The sequence below is a fragment of the Crinia signifera genome, chromosome 6, assembly GCF_055691185.1.
Source record: "Crinia signifera chromosome 6, ASM5569118v1, whole genome shotgun sequence".
Classification (NCBI taxonomy): domain Eukaryota; kingdom Metazoa; phylum Chordata; class Amphibia; order Anura; family Myobatrachidae; genus Crinia; species Crinia signifera.
This window is the reverse complement of record NC_139222.1, coordinates 221,974,380-221,996,482: the sequence shown is the minus strand read 5'-3', so window position 1 is coordinate 221,996,482 and position 22,103 is coordinate 221,974,380. Positions and strand designations below refer to the sequence as shown.

At 42.3% G+C, this 22,103-nt stretch overlaps 1 protein-coding gene across 2 annotated transcripts in view; it reads right to left on the bottom strand.

Annotated features, from left to right (window-relative positions):
- Positions 1-590: 590 nt before the first annotated feature.
- Positions 591-22,103, bottom strand: part of CCAR1 (cell division cycle and apoptosis regulator 1) — a 55,628-nt gene continuing 34,115 nt past the window's right edge. For both annotated transcript variants that reach the window (XM_083148942.1, XM_083148943.1), the window contains exons 10-24: positions 21,399-21,624; positions 20,394-20,507; positions 18,907-19,073; positions 17,771-17,981; positions 17,065-17,148; positions 14,993-15,178; positions 14,715-14,906; positions 13,739-13,963; positions 13,339-13,447; positions 11,778-11,872; positions 9,831-9,977; positions 8,249-8,369; positions 7,661-7,846; positions 5,230-5,435; positions 591-1,353 (exon numbers count right to left, since the gene is read on the bottom strand). In XM_083148942.1, coding sequence (XP_083005068.1) covers positions 1,300-1,353; positions 5,230-5,435; positions 7,661-7,846; positions 8,249-8,369; positions 9,831-9,977; positions 11,778-11,872; positions 13,339-13,447; positions 13,739-13,963; positions 14,715-14,906; positions 14,993-15,178; positions 17,065-17,148; positions 17,771-17,981; positions 18,907-19,073; positions 20,394-20,507; positions 21,399-21,624 — 2,323 coding nt within the window. In that variant the 3' untranslated portion in view covers positions 591-1,299. The remainder of the gene's footprint in view (positions 1,354-5,229; positions 5,436-7,660; positions 7,847-8,248; positions 8,370-9,830; positions 9,978-11,777; positions 11,873-13,338; positions 13,448-13,738; positions 13,964-14,714; positions 14,907-14,992; positions 15,179-17,064; positions 17,149-17,770; positions 17,982-18,906; positions 19,074-20,393; positions 20,508-21,398; positions 21,625-22,103) is intronic.

Sequence of the window (22,103 nt, the reverse complement as noted above, 5' to 3'; positions counted from 1 at the left end):
ACCATAGGTATGCCTGCTATTATCATGGTCACCTTAACCACTGCTGACCTATTGACTTTAGACCTAGCATTTGCATACCCAACCATCAGAGAAAACCATATACTGGTAACATGGGGATAGATTTTTCTAAAGATCCTTAAAATGAAAAAAGTAGGTGTTTCCCATAGCAACCAATCACTATAATTTTAGACATACTCTGATTCGATGGACGCTCACAGTCGAATGATTTTTCTCCTGTACGTAGATTAAAGTCAGTCTAAACTCACATTTATCCTGTACAGACATGGCGGAAAATGGAGCGGGCACTGGAGTCATGTGAAATCACCCGCCCACCCCAAGCAAGCATCGATGCATCTGCATGCCCATAAAACATTGGCCGTTCCCCTGCTGCCGCCCATGCCTGACCCCCTCCCACCTCAGCGAACGGCCCGGAAGGTGTAACACTCGCCAAAGCCATTCACTCCCTGTGTTTGCACATGCGCAAACACCGACCGTTGGACAGGGGAACGAATTTGGCCTACAGCGAGTGGGTCTGAATTGCCCCCAATGCACAGACAGGGTTGAAAGAAGCAACGACCAACATACAGAGCAAAATCTTTGTAGTTGTTTATTACAGTGGATAATATGAATCATATTGTGGGATCCCCGAGCGGTCATACAGCATTGTGTAATTCCAAACAGAAAGAGATTCAATAATGAAGGGGAAAACAGAAATGCAGTAAGCTACATTCTCTATCTGCCATTGTATTATTTTATACTGGCCTTTTAATTAAACAATAAATATTAAATACTTATTTATTTTTTTATTTGTACACAGAAAAAAAAAACCCTGAAAGGAATAAACATAACTTTGTAACATCAGTAATGGGTGTATATAATATATATATATTTATTGCTTGGTACAATCACTGTAGGTTCTGCAGGGAATACTCACTGACGACACACAGAAATAATGCATACTAAATGCTGGGCTACAATGGAATCTTTTTCCATTCTTAGATTTATTTTTCTTAGTAATATACATAAAACAGGAAAGGATTACCAAAAGAAAAATATATAGAGAGGATTCATTTATTACACAATCTATTCTCTCAAATTGTCGACATTTAATTTATCCAAAAATGTGTACTCTGCTTTGCTCTGTCTGTTACAGGCAATGCGTTCATTCATAAAACTATATACAGATATCTCTATTAAATATCAATTAAAAGTACATACCCCTTCTGAGTACTCCCAACATGATCTACATTACATTATTTAACATTCTTCTTCTCTTTCCAGAACAAAGTAGAAGCTGCATCATAAGCTGGATCCATTCTCTTTTGACTTGCGATCTTCAGATGTCGATGGGTTCTGTTAACATATTATAGACCTTTAACTGCACAGTACCTTTCCCGAAGTACAATGACGTTTCATAGGTATTCAATTAACCCCGCCTCTAATAGCCGGCACTCAGAATTTCTTTAACCCTTTGAGTGCCAACGTTGTGGTAAGCGATCTTTAAAATATCCGCTAAAAATGCTAGCTCAGTGTCTGGACTTTTAGTATAAATAAACAGAAATACAGCCATGTAAATTAATTGAAGTTTTGTTAAATATTGCACCCAAAAAAAAAAAGGGTACTCTTTACCTAGAAGGGCGCCCATCGCGGGCATCGCATGCACTAAAAAAAATCGCATGCGATGCGACCGACGTGATGCCCGCGATTTCCCATAGGGAACAATGTTAAATGTCCCAATTGACCCGATTTTCCTGTTCAATGTCTCAATTGACCCGATTTTTCCATAGGAAACAATGTTAAATGGCCCACAGAGGCCAAATAGGCACCCTGATGTGTGAAATGGCCCCCACAATTGTTAACGCCACCCCACGATCAACCTGAAGCGTGGCGAGCGGCGGCGGTACGCGTCCTACGACCTTTTCATACCCCCACTATCCACGTCGGCGTGGAGTTGAGAATAGAAAGTGTGGCGAGCGCAGCGAGGCGAGCCCCGTGGACACCTTCACAGGTATACGCGTCCCCTCGTGGGCTTCACAGCTGTCCGCGTACGCTCACCACGCTTCGGGCTTGGTGACACTTTCTATTCTCAACTCCACGCCGACGTGGATAGTGGGGGTATGAAAAGGTCGTAGGACGCGTACCGCCGCCGCTCGCCACGCTTCGGATTCACGTTGATCGTGGGGTGGCGTTTTGTGGGGGCCATTTCACACTTCAGGGTGCCTATTTGGCCTCTCTGGGCCATTTAACATTGTTTCCTATGGAAAAATCGGGTCAATTGAGACATTGAACAGGAAAATCGGGTTAATTGGGACATTTAACATTGTTCCCTATGGGAAATCGCGGGCATCGCGTCGGTCGCATCGCATGCAATTTTTTAGTGCATGTGATGCCCGCGATTTTTTACTAACGATGCCCACGATCAAAATCGTGGGCGCCCTTCTAGGTAAAGAGTACCAAAAAAAAACAGTCCCTGTGAGTAGCGCTGGCATTTTTAAGGATCACTTCCAGCAATGCTGGCACTCAAGGGGTTAAGGTGCCCATACACTGTACAATTGTTAGGTGCAATGAGATGTCAAGTAAGTGCTGGACATCCTTTTTGTACTAGATCTCATCTCATTGCAAAACCGATGCGATCTAGTTCAAATTATATACAAATAATTGTACAGTGTATAGTGCATGGGCACCTTTAAATCATACCTACTTTGACAACTTCCCTTGGCACACAAAGGGTTATCTTGCAGTATAAGCTTTCACAGAGTGGTAAAGCAGTTGACTCCGATTGCAGTGATATTTTGTTGCTGATGGGCAAAGACATATATACATTATATATATATATATATATATATATATATATATATATATATATATATATATATATATATATACAGTTCTGTGGTAGGCGGCACTCTCAATAAATCAATCACTCAATGGGTCTGACCCATTGAGTGATTGATTTATTGAGAGTGCCGCCTACCACAGAACTGTATGTTGGACCCCAGATTCGGGTATCCATTGGAAGGCACCTACTATTTGCAGACATTTGAGGAGTGCTGTTCTACAACAGATCGTATATATATATATATATATATATATATATATATATATATATACATATACATATATATATACATATACATACATACAAAGTCCAGTATCAGCACTCTCCCCTCAAATGATAAGTATAAGCCAGGTGCCCTCCAAGGTATTCGGGATAAGTAGCAGGGTGTATATATCAATGATTTAATGAAGTCTATATCTGGCATTACCAGAACACCAACAGCCCCATGTCCCGAAGACAGGGGACCTAATCAGTACTACAGTTATTATGGTGTAACTATCTGTGCTGAAGGCTGGATACCACAGAATCTGCACTGTGTGTTCGCCCTAAGGACAGGAATGCCTGCTACACATGAATAGATCAATATGTAGTGCATGCCAATTCTAACAGCGCTCCTGGATTATGATGGATGGATTTATTGTAACCAATAAATGTTTGTCCAACCTTATTTTAAGCTTATTTATTGTGTCTGCCGACACCACATCTCCAGGAAGAGAGTTCCACTGCTCTGACCGTAAATAAATTTTTCCTTCTAAGGGAATGAAATTTTTTTTCTAATCTAAACCCGTGCCCACGTGTCCTAGAGTCATTTCTTGCAGTAAAAAGGGTGTTTGACAGTTCCTTATATTGGCCCCTGATATATTTGTACATGTTGAGCATATCCCCCCTTAAACGTCTCTTCTCTAATGTAAATAGTCCCAAATTGCTCAATCTTTCCTCGTAGTTTAAATTCTCCATTCCCCTATTTAGCTTTGTTGCTCTTCTTTGGGTTTTTTCTAATTCTATGATGTCCTTTTTATAGTGCGGGGCCCAGAATTATACTCCATACTCAAGGTGCGGTCTAACCAATGATTTGTACAGAGACATAATTACTTTTGAGTCCCTATTTTCCATGCCCCTTTTAATACATGCTAGAATTTTGTTGCCCTTTTTTTGTTGCTATATGACATTGATTTTTTTAGACTCCTTGATCCTTTTCAAGTACTGAAATACCCAATGCCTCCCCGCTTAGGTTATAACTAGCACACTGGTTATGCCTTCCGAGGTGCATAACTTTGCATTTATCCACATTGAACCTCATCTTCCACTTTTTTGCCCACTCATCTAGATCGTGAAGATCGTTTTGAAGCGTGGAGATATCCTCTGGTGATCTAATTACTCTACTCAATTTTGTGTCATCAGCAGAGATGAATACATTCCTGAGTAATCCCAGCCCAATATTGTTAATAAATAATATATTTAACAACATGCCAGTTAGTTAGATATGATGAATGGCCAAGGGGTCACAGACTGATGGCTAAGGCTTGGGACACAGGTAGGGGTATTACATTTGTAGAAGCAGACAGAGGTGCCAAAGCCCCACATTTAAATCTTTAAAGGAGATAACGGAGGCAATTTCTCAAATATATATGTTGAAAAAAAAAGTACATAAAAGTAAAGGCATATAAACCAAGAAAAACAAAAAAATGCCTATGACCCAATACATTCGAAACAGAGCAGAGAAGGATCAGTTCAAGTCATCAATAGGTAACCATTCTGTTCCTGTGCAGCTGCAGGCTGGAGAACCAGAATAGCCTAAATAAACCACATGCATGTAAAATTATAGCTGGCCATACACCTAGACTGTTCCCTCTGGCTGGTTGGACCAAAAATCTGGCAATGAACAGGAGCAAGTGACAATGACCTTTCCCCAAATTCCAGAAATTTTTGGGAAAACTGTTATTTAGTCAAAATGTTACATCGAATGTCAATGACTTTGTCTGATTGACCATTTTAGGTCTGTTTTTCAGTATGTGGGGCCAAATAATCAATTGTTATTTGCACCCATATTTTAACCAGCCAGAATGGACAATAAGGGGGTATTCAATCGAATTGTCAAAGTCTGAAAAGTCTAAGGATTGGCAAAACGGCCGCGGATTGTCAAACACTCCACAGTTGGAACATTGAAGTCCGACTGTAGAGTTGCTGTTGAGCAGAACGAAAACAGCCAGGAATTCCAACTGTTGGTACGTTTCGAAAGTTGGAATCCCGAATTCAATACAGGCCTTAATCTTTACATGTATGTTAAAAACGTAAAACATTTAACATACACAACAGTTCTTATTGTATAGCTGGGAGCAGTATTGTAGCATGTGCAGTATGGAAGGGATACTTTGAAGCATTCAACTTACTATATTCAGTACACCTTGGATACCCGCCATGGTTGAAGCCAGTTCTTTGATGGTTTTATTCAGCTGGTCCTCATACTGGCAGTTTGTATCTTCAAGGGCTTTCAAGTTCTCCCGCAAGTGGCTGAGATCACTTTTTGCTACTTTCAACTCTCCAGATAAACTTTTATGAGCATTTTCTAACTGAGAAATTGACTTTTCGTCTTCCTCTAAGAAAAATGGACCAAAGTAAAAAGAAAATAAGGTACTTGTTTAGTTTCACGGCAGCAGCTCTATGCTACTTCTCAACGTAGCCTAAGCTACGTTGTCAGTGTAGCAGCCGCCGTGATACTATACTGGGAGCAGGGTGGTGGGTGCTTTGTTTTATACTTACCGCCCCCGGTCGGCGATCCCCACGGGCGACAGTCACTCCCCGGCGGCAGCTTTTAGTCCCCCTCCTCCGGCAGTCACTCCCCGGCGCCAGCAATGTAGTTCAGCGTATTACCACTGGGGGAGCATCACATGGTTTCCCTGCTCCCCCAGTGGCACTACGCTAATTGCGTACATTGTCCATTGCCAGTGCCGGAGACTGCCGGAGGAGGGACTGAACGCTGCCCATAGGTGGACTTGATGGACGCGGTGGCTGGGCCGGAGCAGGGTAAGTATAAAGCACAACACACACACACACACACATTTCCCCCACTATCCACATCGGCGTAGAGCTGATTTTATAAAGTGTGGCGAGCCACCGAGCCCACAAGGGGACGCGTATGCTCACCTCACTTCATAAAATCAACGCCGATGTGGATAGTGGGAGTACGATGTGGATAGTGGGGATATTAACCATTGTGTGGTTTCAGGGCTCCAGAAGCACTTACTGTACGTAGGCAGCATAGTGCTGTATTGGTATTCTCAATACAGCACTACGTAACTGCCGCCATGAAACTAAACAAGTACCGAAAATAAGACTGCCATCAAAGTCTAATATATAGTCAATCAGAATATATACAGTCAGTGCTCGACACTCTGGCATATGACCCACCCAAATTATTTATTAAACCCATACATTTCAAAACCAGACAATGGTGGTTATTCAGACTTGATCCCTGGGCTGCAAATTTGCAGGCCGTCTGATCATCAATTGACTAAATGCATATGGATCTTCAAGTGCAAGGCCATCCTGTGATAAAAGCCCAGCATCTTTTAATTGCAAGCTGTTCACAAGTTGACTGACCGGAAGCCGTCAAACCGGTGGAATCGGCTGTTAAAAGGCAGTTTCAGGAAAGGTGCGAAACTCGAACTCCCATCTTAGTATATTACCCCCTTAGAATTAATGCCATTTAGAAATCTAGTTTTATGAAAGGTAAACAAATACAGGATCAATTCAAATTATTTATGGTCAATGTAACAGACAAAATCAGTTCTTGTGGCTTCCAGTTATAAAATATGTGGATAAACAGAAGTGAATCCCGTCATCTCCACTGAACCTAAACACAATTTACTTAAATTTGGTATTTTTTTCTAAATGACTCAATCAGAAATGTTGGGCCTGTGGGCGCCACAAAAAATAAATTAATAAACAAACAAACTCTGGGGACCCTCCTCCATTTAAACTCAATCGTCCATAGCAGTAAAGGGGTTAATGAGATCAGAGAGAACATCTATTATGGAGATGTAAGAAGCATTTTTCTTAGGCTATGGCCGCACATCAGCACACACACAGCCTCCTATGCAGCTGGCCACACATTAGCCATGCAGCTGCCGGTGTCCCGGATGGGTGCCCGACAGTCGGGATTCCGACAGCCATTACACTGATGTCAGAATCCCGCCTGTTAAAACCCCGACACTCGGGGTCACAACGGCCACGGCTATTCTCCCTCATGGGGGTCCACATCCGCTCCCCACGCTGTCTTAGTCAGGGCAGTCGGGATCCCGACTGTCGGCCTCCTATACCACACCCGCAGCCGTTGGGTTCTACTGCAGGACGACCCCATTACAACGTGAACCCATACATGTCAATGTATGTGTTCACACAGTGTGGCATTGCCGCACCGTATTACAAATGAAATCAGGAGTGGGCAGATCCTGTTCTGCAGGATCTGGCCACACACACAGCGTCCCTGTGGCGCAGCGGGTCCCGCTGAACAGGACCCGCTGCACTGGGAAGTGTGGCTACAGTCTTACAGGGTTGAGTATCGTCTTTCATACAGAAAACCAAAATTACCGGGTGAAGCAATTTTACCTTTTAATTTCAACCGTTTTCTGTGTGAAAGGATCAACCCGAATTTACCAGGATTGAGGACCTGGAATTTACGACCCAGGTTGACCCTTTCACAAAGAAGAAATACCCGTGTTATTCAGCAAATTACCGGTAATTTGTTATTCAGTGTGAAAGGGTTGGTCAGGCTGCTCCCAGCAAAATGACCTGGTTACTGCATTCAAGTTCCTTGGTTACCTGTTTTGGACTGAAGGCACTGCAGTCTCTGCTCCAACTCTCCCCTTCCCTTTTCACTTTTCTCCAGTTTCTGAAGAAGACTTCCAATATCAACCATTGCACCTTTATAGACAATAAGACCACCTTTTTCTTCCAAGGAGGATACTCCCGATCTTGTCGCTTTAGGTGGCAAAAGCAAGCAGTTTCCTGTGAAGGGAGGGGTGTTTTAAAGTAGACCAAATAAAACAAGTGTGGTATAATAGGTTGACAGTGAAAATGTTGACTCTGTCCAAAAGGTCAGGCAAAGGTCGACATGGAAATGGTCCACAAATAAAAAAAGTCAACATACCACTTCGCTCGTCATGCTTTGGGCAAGGGGCAAATCAAAGTCAACGTCATGGTAAAATATGAAAAGGTTTAAAAAAAAAAAAAAAACAACACATGCTCAGTCAACATGGCAATAGTCAATACGTGGGTTATGTGACCATGTTTACCATTTGATTGAACTATAATCTGGACACCAAATATAACATATTCCTATCAAAAAAGTAGATTAGCAAAAACAAGAAACCTGACATGTTTGTACTGCATGAATAAGGTGACCGGTACCTAGAATGTCTTCATTGATAGACTCCGACTCCTCACAACTTCCTTCATCTGTGCAAGTGTCCGTCAACTTACGGTAGAAACAAGATTCCTTCAGCAGAACTTTAGTAAACAGTTTCTTCACCTACAAAAGAAATGGCAAGCTTGTTGGAACTGCCCAGTTACCCAGAAGCAGTATATCCCATTAGATATCACTAAAGGAAAACTAAAACTGAATACACAGGTATTTCCTCTTTACCAAAGCTACATATTTTAGGGACCCTATAGTAAGGGTTGCCAACTTTACATGTGTCCTCTCTGGGAGAAGCCTGGAGAGGAGACTCTGCAGCATTTCCTGGGGGCCTTGCCGGAGCTTGATGTCATCAAGTCATGGCCCCAGCACAATAAATACCGCAATTCACTGCACTTAGGGGCTAAAATTATGCAATTTGTGTAATTTTGGCCCTGCCCCCTCCCCAAAGAGCCGCAATTACCAGTATTTCACCAGTGGAGGGGGGGGCTGTGGGGGTGGGATGCCAGCAGAATGCGGGAGGCTTGCCCACCCTTCCAGGGGGGGTGCCGGATGGCTCCCCGACAGTCATTACTCTGACGTCGGAATCCCGACTGCTCCCTCGTGGGGGTTCATGACCCCCATAGAGGGAGAATAAAATGTGGCGAGCGCAGCGAGCCCGCAAGGGGCTTTATTGCGCTCCCCCCGCTGTGCAGTCGGGATTCCGACGTCGGAGAAATGACTGTCGGACTTCCGACTGTGGGTGTGTCATACCACACCCTCCAGGGGGAGGGGGGGTGTCAGGAGGGGATCCGGAGCTTGTCGGCCAGGGTAGGCAACACATATAGTCCATATCTCCCCATATTACATTGTTTTGGAATACTAATCATGCGGGGGAATTCAACGACACAACGTGTAGTTTTGGAAGAGAACATTGCACTGTGCCGACAATGCAAGTTTTCCCTTACAACCCATAGAGGTGCGAGGGAAAACTTGCAACGTTGGCACTACCTTTGGTGCCTGACATGTGCACCGCTGGGCTTTGCGAGATGCTCTGCAGCATTGTGCCAAATTAAATTCCCCCGCATACAATACTGAATAAATAAGGCCTGTTACAATCACTTGAATCCTGAGGTTGTGCAGCTCAATAAAATTGGTCTAAGTACCCTATAATGCAGGCATGTCCAGTCTGCGGCCATCCAGCTATTGTGAAACTACACATCCCAGCATTCATTGCCATAGTTTTAGCATTTCCTAATAGTAAAACTGTGACAAGGCATGATGGGAGTTTTAGTTTCGCAACAGCTGGGGGGCCATAGTTTGGACATGCCTTGTTTAATAACTCAATAATCAAAACAATTATCGTCCATGATCAAGAAAGGAGTAGCTGGCCCCAAAACTGCCAGGGAGTCAAATTATGCCCATTTAAGAAAAGTAGACGTGTGTATGGGGCTTAACTTGAAGCTCAGGGCATAAACTATACATGAGTTGGAAGGCGCAAAGATGGTTTCTGTTCTCTTTTTACACATTATAGTCATTGCTGCCACACTGTCCAGCAGCACAAATATACTGCAGACTAAAGATTATAGTATGTACCTGAGCTCTTGAAAGATGTAGACCAAGGGTGTAGACAATTTCTTCCAAATCCTTCTCCAATAAGTAGCCACAATGGCTTTGATCAAAATATACAAATGCCATCAGGAGATCCTTATTTACTGTAACCATCTGCTTCTTTTCTTTGTCCTAGAAAAAAAACAGACATTGTTTTGAGAGTGTGAGAGCATAAATAAGCATATAATATCCAGATATAGAAAACAAATTGTATCACAAAACACACATGGGTATTTTCAATTACAAATTGTGATGCACAGAGCAGAATTTCCCATTACATAGTTACTGCTTTGTGGTGTACACATGCGGAAATTTTGACTACAGTCCAAATCTCCTAAAAGGTTAGCCAAAATCTCCCAATGTTTTCTCCTGCTTAGTCAATATTGTCTAGCATAGATTGCTTAGCATATATAGACTGTTCAGGCAATGACATTTTGATTAAATCATAAACCATCATTACTTAGACAAAATCGCTTAGTCAAAATCTCCAGTGCATCTAGCCAAAACCTCTTGTGTTTCTAGTCAAAATTGCTTAGTCAAAATTGCTTAGTCAAAATTGGCCATTAGCCAATATCTCACCAGGTGTATGGGGTTTTAGCCCAGATACTTGTATATTAAGGTGCCCATACATGGTACAATTATTGCATGCAACTTGGACTAGATTTCATCGCATCTGTTTTGCAATGCAATTAGATGTAATCTAGTGCAAAAAGTATGTGTTTTTGAGCTGTGTGATTAGATGTCCATGGAAGCGCGCATCTCATCGCACCTGGCAATTGTACAGTGTATGGGCACCTTTATGGTTAACCAATTTTAGAGTGTTACAAAGTAAACTTGACAAACAGGTAAAGGGGTTTTTTGGATTACCTGCAAAATCCTTTTTTTCGAGTCCATGGGGAACACTGGGTATTTAGTGGAGCTCAGGAGTGAGCACCAAAGTTTTAATTATTATTATTTGGAGGCAGTAAAGGCTCCTCCTCTATACCCCACTGTATAGAATGTAGAATTTTATTTAAGCGTGGGTTGAGGACCTTGTGGCCGCCTTACAGAGCTGCTCGAGAGGCACCACGGCAAGCTGCCCCCATAGCCCTCCACAGATCTTGTAGAATACACCTTCACTGATGTCAGGACTAGCAGAGTAGTTAAAAAGATAGGCCTGACAAATGGCAAGACGCAACCAGCGGGCAAACGTATGCTTGATAAATGGCCAGCCATGCTTCTGCAAGTTAAAGGAAAAATATGGAGGCTTATTTGCCACCCCGTTGAAGCTAGACTAGCTAGGTCAGGGTAAAGGGATGAGTCCTGTGAAAGCAAATCAGGTGTAGAAGTAGGAGGGACGATGACCATAGTACTGCATACAAGGCCTGTTGTGTAGTGACCACAATAGTGGTAACACCCTCCAGCTTCACCTTGCAAAGTATATGTGGAAGGAGAGGAATTGGTGTGAATAGGTACACTAAATGAAAGGTCCATGGAACTGCAGGAGGGTCTACCAAGAAGGATCCTGGGTCCATTGTGTGCCAGGCATAATGAGGAATCTTGTGGTTGTGCTTCAAGGCCATCAAAACAATATTCAACTGCCCCAGCGGTATTCTAGCATCTGGAAAACCCTGGGGGAGAAGTGTCCTCTTCCCGTCTGCTGAGGACGTCCACCTGCCAGTACTGGACACCCAGCATGTAGCCCACCGACAGGACTAGATGGAGTAGCCAAGCTCGATAAAGCTCACCCAAATCTCCAGTTTAACATGGTAACCTGCTTCCTGACCTGACTGCTGCCCTTGGAAGCTAGGACTTCCAGTTAAAGCACTCCAGCAGCAAATCCACAATAAGCTATAAGTCTGGTAGTTCTGCGTTCCACATTGCCATGAGATAGAATTACCACTTTTGAGTCACAAAAGCAAATATGATCACAGAAGGCAGCGATGAGCACACCTTATCTTTGGTTAGCCACTCTTTGCTGTACTTTATATCTCTTTTGTCTTCACGTTTGTCCTTGGTGCTCAAATCATCATCATCCTCTTCTCGCTCTGCAATAAATACCATAGATATACTTGAAGGTATCATTATTTTATTTTTTAAATGTATTCATGTTTCACACAATGAAAGGATAGAAAATAAAAAGGGAAAACAGAAAAATTGCACTTAATTAAAAAAAAAAAAAAAAAATCTACCAATGCTTCATAATTAGGCTGAGTGTGAAAGGATGATCAAGTGATGACAACAGATTTAAAAGAGATTAGAGGCCTAGCTGCAGTGCCATTTCAACACGTAAACCTAAAATATTAGAAAAACGACACCCTTATATAAGGCGACTCCTGCACGCTCAAAGTGGGGATATATTTGTTATTCTTAAATGGGACATTATTCTAAAGGAACAAGATTTGATGTTTTGAAGTTCTCAACTATAAAGTCGTGTACACACTGCGCGTTTTGGCCAGGCGATTTTGAGTAAATAGTCAAAATCGCCTAGCAAGTAAGCCAGAATCCCCATGTGTACACTGTGGGCGATAGTGATGCACAGCGTTGCTATCGCCCGGCAATATAGACAGTGCAGGCAAGTACATTTTGACTACCCGAAAGTCTGTTTGTATTTGGGCAAAATCACTCAGTGCTCTTAGTAGCCTGCCAGTGTGTACACCCCTTAAGATATTGCTTTATACACCGCCAATGACTAGCTCAACATGATTATGGACAGTGCAGTGCACAAGTGTCGGATCCATTCCGAAATTCTATGCAGAGGCCAAATCCGGGTGTCAGATTTGGGTGCAGATTGATTCTCAACAGCCGCTGTGGGGACCAGGAGAGCGCAGCGGCGGGTGGCAGCAGGAGCCGCCTGGGAGGTGGTGAGAGCCGGGACGGGGTCGGTGAGCTGCTCTCAACCCAACCCGGTGCCAGAGGCAGCAGACAGGAGGATGGCGCGGTGTAAACTGCTGCTGCTGCTCACCCAGCGCCATTCTCCCTGCCTCAATCTGACATCTTCATGTTGGATTGAGATTGCTGGAAACGTGACCAAAACCTTTTGGCTTTGGCTGTGTTTTCATCAAAAGCAAGTGGATCGCGGCTATTCCGCCAATCCACACGGTTTCCGGCATTGCGGAAAACATTCCGACTTATCTTAAAAAAAAAAAAAAACACAGCTAGAAATGAATAGGTCAGAACCACTTCTGACCTATTCTAGAAGAAAACAGTTGTCTTTTCAGCAAGACGGCAGTTTTCAACATCAATTGAATATATGCCAGAGTCTGTTTCCCTTTTGGTAAAACAAGCAGATTTTAGATAATGATGTGTACAACAACTGGCGAACTGAGTCCTGAGAAATGCCCAACAATAAGAGTATACCTTTTATTTATTTTTTTGTTATCCAGAGGTTCTTTATTATACTGCAAATAAGGTCTTCTAGTCCATTTTCTTTAGGAGGAAATGTAAAATGTGTGCATGAAAGCAGTGTGTAACACTATAATAAACTAGCACTAACAGGCTTGGTTAGACTGACCTTCATAGTCACCATCATCTTCTTCTGCCCCAATAGGCTCATAATCCTCTTGATTCTCATCATCCATTTCTTCGTCATCTCTGTAATCTTCTCTTTTTTTGTCCTCCTTCTATAAGACCACCATGTAGGGATATAGAGTTAGATCACCCCAGTGAGAATACAGGACTAAAAGCTTACCTAGCATGAAAAAGTACCATAAAAACATTTAAGCATTTCATGATACATTAAAATGGTGCACCACCCAGGAAAACACTGGGCATCCCCATGCGAACGCAGGTGGGCACCTTCCTTCCAGGGCTGGGCCGCTGATGTCACTGGATGTCATCCACACGCCCCGTTCTAGGACGCTGCAAATCTAAGTCAGTCCAGACTGATCATGGCCGATGGATAAAACACAAACCTTTTTTTCATCTTTTTCCTCCAACCGAAGTTTGTCATCTGAGGATTTTCTTCGTTTGGGTTTTGGTTCATCGTCTTCCTCGTCTTTCTTTTCTTTTTTCTCTTCCTTTTTAATCTTTTTCTCTCTTTTGTCATCCTTTTCAGGGAGAGCTAAGAGCTCCCTGTATATACGAACTCCAAAGTCTCTCTGAAGCATTTCATTGAATAGCTCAGCAAAAAGCGACACCTGACAACATACATAAATATGGTAAGCTTACAGCAGGACTTAAAGGATCCTTTACATTAGCATTACACGAATAATATAACATACAAAAGATATTTAAACTGTAGTGTCGTCTTTGTCAAAACTCTGACAGAGAGCCTCACCTGTCTGCACATCACTGATTTATTTTACACTGTTCCACAATATACAGGAAAGGGTAACCGTGCTGAAAGCAGTGGCGTAACAATAGCTCTGCAGACCCTGTGTTGGCTTGGAGGTGCTTGGTAAATGTGAGTGCCAGGGGTCTGCAGGGGCTACTAATGGGACTGCCGCTGGGTCTGTTGCTGCACCTCTGCCGACCTGCCGCACTTCAAGTTTCCATTATGAATGCCCCTCCAAAAATGGCTGCCCTCTCACAGAAGAGTTATTGAGGATGCGGCGAGAGACATTTTTCATTGTATCAGGAGCAGTGCCAGGACTGCAGACAGAAAGATCTGATGGCCCTGGCGGGTCGGCAGTGGAGCAGCAACAGACCAGACGGCGGCAGATGCAACGGTGAGGGGGGGGGGGGGTGTCACAAAGTCTAGTTACACCATTGGCTGAAAGGAATCCACAAAATCAAGGAAAATGGGATATGCACAAAAGCATCAAAAAATGGCCCATTTTCTGGTGCCACTAACACTACTGCCATAGTTTCTCATAGCATTTTAGTTTCTCAATTTAACCCAGTAATCCAGCTTTGTACAGAGCAAGAAAACGTGATCAGCAAGTGTACCTCAAACGAGTGTTCTTTATTGTCCTCTATTCGGTAATCTAACAGCACACTCAGGGACATGATACTGCAGTCAAACTTTCCGTTTTTGGCTAACCAGTTTGGGTGAACAATAATTGCTGGTTCATCAGGCAATATGTATCGTTTCTCCCTCCGCTGACGTTCTACCTCCTCCTGACGTTTCTTTTCCTCTTCCTAATATGATAGGAAATACAGTTTCAACTTATTGAAGAGAGACTTTAGAATGAGGAATTGCACTGATTGTAATATAGTATAAAAACCTCTTTATCATCCTCTGACTTCCTCTCCTCCTCCTCATCCTCTTCTTTTTCACCCTTTTCATGCTCTTTCTGCTCCTCTTTTTGTTCTTCTATGCGGAGTTGCTTGGTCAGTCGAGCAATAAGCTGAGATTTTAACCCCTTGGAACTAAGAGTTCGACTTTCTAGCTCCTTGCGCAGATCGTTTACCTGAAGAACAGTCATTTTTATCCATAAACCCATGTAAGTACCAGGGGATGTAATGAAGAAGATTTACTGCATTCTACCAACATATTTATAGAGCAATATTGCACAATAAAAACACACTACCTAAATAAAATACAGATGGATCCAAATAAAAAGTTATTTATTTTGGAACATGAACTACCAAATTGAAGATCCAATGACATTTAAATGAAAATGGCTTCAGGCTTACTAAAGGTGCATAAATCCAATACTAGGATGAGTATAAATACATAATAATTAGAAAACATGGGTCCCACATACATATGCTACAAATGAGATCTTTTGTGACATTAGCTGCTCACACTGATCACCCTCTTTGCCAAGAGGGTGAGTTTTAGTACCCCTTATGTCTTAACTCAATGCTTTCAGTTTTTTAGCTCCACCCCTTAAAATGGCACAATTTTCAAATGGCGTTTTCTATTACTGACTGGCTTTTTAACGCAGGGCATTCCGATAATCGGGCGCCATGCACAGTCACAAGCTGCCCTGCTGTAGGTGCGGTCAAGGCTGGGGCCTGCGAGGCGCACTGCGGGCAGCAGCATCCAGAAATCCCAGAGACAGTGGTCTCAAAGTCGGAGACCCCCCCCGCACAGGAGTCCCCCTGGCAGCTCCCTCCGGTATAAAAAGACAGAGCAGCCATTGCCCTGTCCTCCTCTTGCAGCTAGAAGAATCCCTCGCAAAAAAAATTGCCTCACAGGAGAAGCCAAAAACATGACCAGCCAATGCAGACCGAGTTGGGGAGGGTCATGGAGGGGAGGAGCTGACACTACTCAAATGATTTAAAGTACCGGCTCCCATTTCCTACACTTCTATACCCACTGTAAGTCTACATTCCAGTGTCCACTGCTGGATGAAGGAACAAAACCTGACAGCACGGATTTGTGTATGCACAGTACTGTTGTCCTGCAGCACAGCCGATATAGTTAACTTTATTGGAAGTGCTACAGGCACAACGGTATTGCGCAAACACACAATCAGTGGGGTCAGGTTTAACGTAACTATATAAATCGGTGGCTGCGGGAATCACTAAGTGTGTGCCCAGCTTAAGTCTCTCAAGGAATAGTGCAGGAAGCAACAAACTGAAAATGACAGAATGGGGCACCTGCGGATGGCGGTAACGCTGAGAGCGGCCCTATCTGTACTACTGAAAGTACAAATCCTGCATATATAATGCAGGATAAAATCACATTCAATTTTTCATAGTCATTAGTACAGGAACATTCATTCATCAATAATCCTGAATAAACTATAAACAAAGGTAACAAACAGTGAGATGCACATAAACAAATAATAATCCTGCCTAAACTCTGAGAAATAGTGTGGGGGTATGTCAAGAGAAAAGACATTTAAGATAAAATAGTCTGTTTTTTCTAAGAATAATGGACTATATTTAGCCCTGAAGCTAAATATAATCAGCAAGTAGGGTATAAAACTTATGTATCAAGTTTATGATACTTTTAATATGCAGATGGTATAAAAAGATACAGTTCTAAAGCTAAACTATCATCAGTATATATGTCCCCCATAGTGCATGGAAGAGGAATATAAACTGTAAGGGGTAATTGGGACCAAGTTTGAGAAACACTAGGGCTGTTACAGGAGATACAGATGGAGCTTTGTTCAACTAGCCTTCTCTGGTGAGCCATGGCTCACCAAGGCTTCTTATCTATTGTTCTCAGCTGCAATACAATACATACTGTGTAGAACAACACAGTAGGGGATTAGTAGAGGATTAAGTCCGACAGTCTGGCTCACTTAATCCTATTAAAGGGCTAGATGAGGATGACTCTATCTCTACTTGCAGCTATAGTTACACCTTCTATAGAGTGAAATATATAATACAAGCTTACCTTCATTATCTTTGGATCAAGTTTTGACCAGTGAGTAGGAGTAAGGATTTCTTTTGCACCGCTATCGTCTTTGTCCTCTTCCTCCTAGTGTAAACATACAATAAACGTGGTCAGTAACACGCCTTTGGAGAACGAATCTGTTGCAGGTCCGTGCAAGTAGCAAGGTCATAATTTCTCATTGTCTTCCCGTAAAGCTCTGTTGAGGCACATACACACATTCTAGCACTGTCCACTAAGCCCATCAAAGCCAGATCTGTGAAATAAAGGGATGATGAATAGAATAAATTGTAACGGTATGTACAGACGCTGTCTGTAATTAAAGCCACCCCATATTAAATTCCAGAAATGTACTATTCAATTACAGCCCCAAAATTAAATTGGTTCATTTCCAGTTTTTGGGGATGAATGTGATAAAAGTGAACCTTTATAAAGATAAGATGGTGAGAAGGGTCAGATGTCACTAAATACAACAAAATGACCCAACAACCTAGTTCTACTTTAGACAGAAAAAAAAATAAAAAAAAATGTATAAAATAATTTTAGTTCCGAATCATTTTCTGTGTTAGGTGAGATTCACTATACTGCAGTCGACACGAGGCGTGTTCTTTTCTGGGGGATGGAGTGTGTTTAGTGTGTGCAGTGCATTGTGCCTGTGTTCCTGTGCCTGCGAGAAGCGGAAATAGAAAGAGAGATTAGCGTTCAGTGCCTGTTCTCCATCAGCTTCCTTGCGTTCACCCTGAAGCTTGTCGGTCAGCTGCTGCTTGTATCCTCGGCACAGGTTTTCCCACTCTGAGCGGGTGGGAAGGCAATGCCAAACATCCGGGAAAAATAAAACCACTGTCTCCACATGAGCAGGAAACGAACGCCCCTTGTGGGTCTCCTCAGGGCGATGGTAGCGAATCTCTGCAAAACGGTACCTGTCGCAAGGGAAGAAGCATGTTGGAAAGACAAAATCTAGAATGCATGAAATATAAGAGCCTAGTTCTCTTGTAGCACATCATGAACAGCTAGCTCACGGTTGTCTATAAAAAGAAAATAAAAAAGACACCAATTATATAAAGCCGTGGATTTTCTTCAGGTAAGTCGAAGCATTGTTTTGAGGGGATGCAGTTACAATCCCGGCGGTCGGGATCCCGGCGTTCAGAATCCCGACCGCCGAAATGCCGACACATTCTCCCTCCGTGGGTGTCCACGACACCACTGGAGGGAGAATAAATTAGTGTGCCGAGCGTAGCGAGGCACCGGGCCCGCTGCGTGGCGAGCGCAGCGAGCCCGCAAGGGGGGGCGATCCACGTCCCCCCATGTCGGCATTTCGTCTGTCGGGATTCAGGCGTCGGGATTCTGAACGCCGGGATCCCGACCGCCGGGATTCAATACTGAATCCTTTTTGAGTATAAAAGAGGAAAAAATTTAAAAAAAAAAAAGATCTGCTCTGAAAATTGAACTTTAGATAAATTTGCAACTAAGTTGGCAATATTTCATTGTAATGCACCTGAAATATAGGCTTTCATTTTTGTTTAAGGATTTGCTTATGGATGTCAACAAAGCTCGAAATACCATTAGAAAATACAGCAAAGCAACTTGGTTTATAACAGTGTAAGATGTGATCTTCTGGACGGTCCGTAGCTGAGCGTGAAAAGAAAAAGTTCTTCATAATCCACAGAAAACATTTATAGTCAATCAAAAGAAACACATTCAAGTTTGCTGCTCTTTATTAGTAACAGAAAAAGCAAAACATTCACTTCTTTTTTTTCTTAAATAACTAGAGCACCTGCATAGCTCTAGAGAAGTACAGCAGAGGATGAAAAGGGAGACCTGTCCCGTTTTAAGACTTGTACTTACCACTGTGTACACAAGCTCAAGTCAATGCCAGTCAGGGCCTTACAACAGCGGACAGCAGTCTTGATCAGCACAGATGGGTCTTTATTTGGATCAGGTCCATCAAGTGAAGGAGACCAGTGTCCTCCTATTGCCATTGCCTCATCCTTACCCTTCATTCCCACTAAAAACTAAAACGCAACACACATAGTTTTTACTTTATTCTAGAAAACCAATCAAAAGGCAATTAAACCCATAAAAAAAAAATATATATATATAAAGATTTAAATAATTATTATTGTAACTTAGGAAACCACAAAAACCAATTCTATACATCGACAAGACGATCTAAATAAATGGTAAAGTGCTCTGTTATGCAATGTATATCTGCTGTAGAGAGACACTTTAGGGGTAATATAATCTAGCTCCTGCAAACCTATTATCCCTGCAATAAATATAAACAATATTTTGTTCGATTAAAATTGTCATAAGCTAAATTACAGCCACAGACCTATAGTCTTCATGCTGAAGCAAGAACAGTAGAACAAAGGCAAATGGGCATTGAAATCAAGTAACGGTCCAAGATAACTAGAAGGCAAAGGAGGATCTACAAAAAGTTGTTCTAAGACCACCGCATCCCTCTCCTGTCATTCACAAGATGGCCTTCATACTCCCATTTTGCCCATGAACTAATTCTTTATTGTGTGCAGCTTGGAAAGTCTGGAATTTGAGCAGGACTAAAGGTACACTGACAGAAAATGCTGGTTGGGTAGGCACGGCTGTCAAAAGAAAGGGCAACCAATTTGTTTGTCCAGCATAGGCGTTTTAGGGATGTGTCCTCATACATCTTTGCTGCAGTCGGGCCAAACCGCCCCACTCAAAGCAGCTTTTTTGACAAAAATGTGTCTTAGACAGTACGCATTGCAGCTAAGAAGCACCAGGAGGCTGTACTAATTAATTTGCCATCCAGCACTTGTATATCTGTGTGCAATAAAGTCTCTGAATTTCCATATGAAGTGCTACGATGCAGTGGCAATGGCTTTTTCTCATGCCAAGTTCTGTTGTGCTCCAACAGTATTGTATACTGCAAATTTTTGGAAAATGGATGTGAATTAGACAATCCACGGCTGTTTCTGACAAAATAGATCAGACTTTAAGAAAAGTCAGATCTGACAGCGTTCAATAGTGTCGGTAACGGCAGCATTGAATAGGCAAGTGTCTGTCGGAAAATATCGCCACAGATTGAATGCCCCCCATAGACCCAGGTCGTATCACATTGCAAATGAGACCTCATTTTCATTAAAAAAAAAAAAGGGAAAGGACTTCCGACCTGCAAGATATCAGGTTACTGCTGACCGACATCTACCTACACAAGGCATAGTAATTCTAGATGTATGAGGACACATCTGTATGCAATAATTGTGAACATATCGGATTGGTAACTTCTTGTGACTAATAGTCAATCTGAATCAAGGATACAAGGTAGTTTTTGCCTTTTTTGGACATTTTACCTTGATTAGTCTTGCTGGATGCTGAAACCCCTCTCTAACTTCCACTGGGTCCTCAGCGAGGGCACATGACTTGTGATATAAATCTTCCAAAGCAGGGCTTGCTAGCAGCATGACCTAGTATAAACAAATACAAATTAAAAATCCATACAATAATGAACACAAAGATTATCACACACATCTACACAGCCACATCTGTAACACCTGAAAGGCAACGCATGAGCATCACTAGACCCGGTCTCGGTCTGCACACCTAGTCTGAGCCCATTTGCCCAGATGGAATATTGACATTACATTGTGCACATGTAAATTACGTAGTTGTGCCCTTAGGCTTCATGGCCTTTGCCTTGTCTTATTTATACTCCACAAAAGAACTGTAATATGTAGTTATAGTAGGTGGAACTAACCCCTGACAGAAATATATAAGTGCAAGCGAAGCCGCAGATCCCTGCAGGCGCTGCTCTCCCGCTGTGTGCTGCTACAAGCGGCAAACTTAAAAAATAAAACAGTAACAAATAAAACATCTAGCTACATTGAGGCTGCAAAAAGGCACCTAAAAACGCACTGGCCTGGAGGGGGAGGAGTTTAAATTTTTAAAGCTACAGTGTAATTTAAGTGCCAGCTCATTCAATCTCACCAGGAACCCATTTTACCAGTGTCCCCTAGCTTGGATGCAAGATAAACAGCCTATTCGGAAATTTGCAAAAGTCTTCTATAAACATCTTTTGGGAATAGCATAGAATATATAAAATCCACAATTCCCTGCTTTACTTTGTGCAACCTTGTTTCGGAAAATTTTAACTAAACAAAATTATATATATATATATATATATATATATATATATATATATATATATATATATATATATATATATATATATATATATATATATATATATATATATACATATACATATACATACACACACACACACACACATATACATTATATATATATATATATACATACACACACACACACTTAAGTATGCAAGTAACCCAACATACCTTTGCACTGTATGTGTGATCTATGTCCGGGGGATCTAGTATAGCTGTATTCTTCTCAAGTGGATCTACTTCTTTATGCATTACATAGAAGTTGCTGTAGCTACCAAGCTGAAATGACCGAGAAATAGGAAAAGCATCCACCCAGGTGAACTGAGCATCGAAGAAATCACTGGGTATGTAGAGGTTCTGATAACGTCTTCTTAGTTCCATCATATCACATCCAGGGCTAAATTATAAAAAGACGTATAGTTATGCTTAAAAAATGTATAAGACTTCTTGTCACACCCTATTTGAGATCTACAAAAAATTCCAATGCGTACGCAACAATAAAAGGGCAGCATTTTTTATTCCAACGTCCAGAAAAGAGTGGCTTTAGATTATAGCCATAACATCAGTTACACCAAGGGGTATAGTTACTAAACCAATTCTTGGCAGCTTTGAGGGCTGGTTTTAGAAGAGCAATAGGAATTGGCGGTACTTGTTTAGTTTCACAGCGGCAGATATATTGCATGCAATGCGATGGGATGCGATTCTGTACCTGTTCATAACCCCACTATCCACTACACATGGAGTTGATTTTATACAGTGTGGCGAGCACAGCGAGCCTGAAGCGTGGCGAGCCCCGTGGATTATTTTACATGTATTCCGTGCCGAGCGCAGCAAGCCCCGCAAGGGGACGCGGAATACGTTTAGTGCAAATTAAGT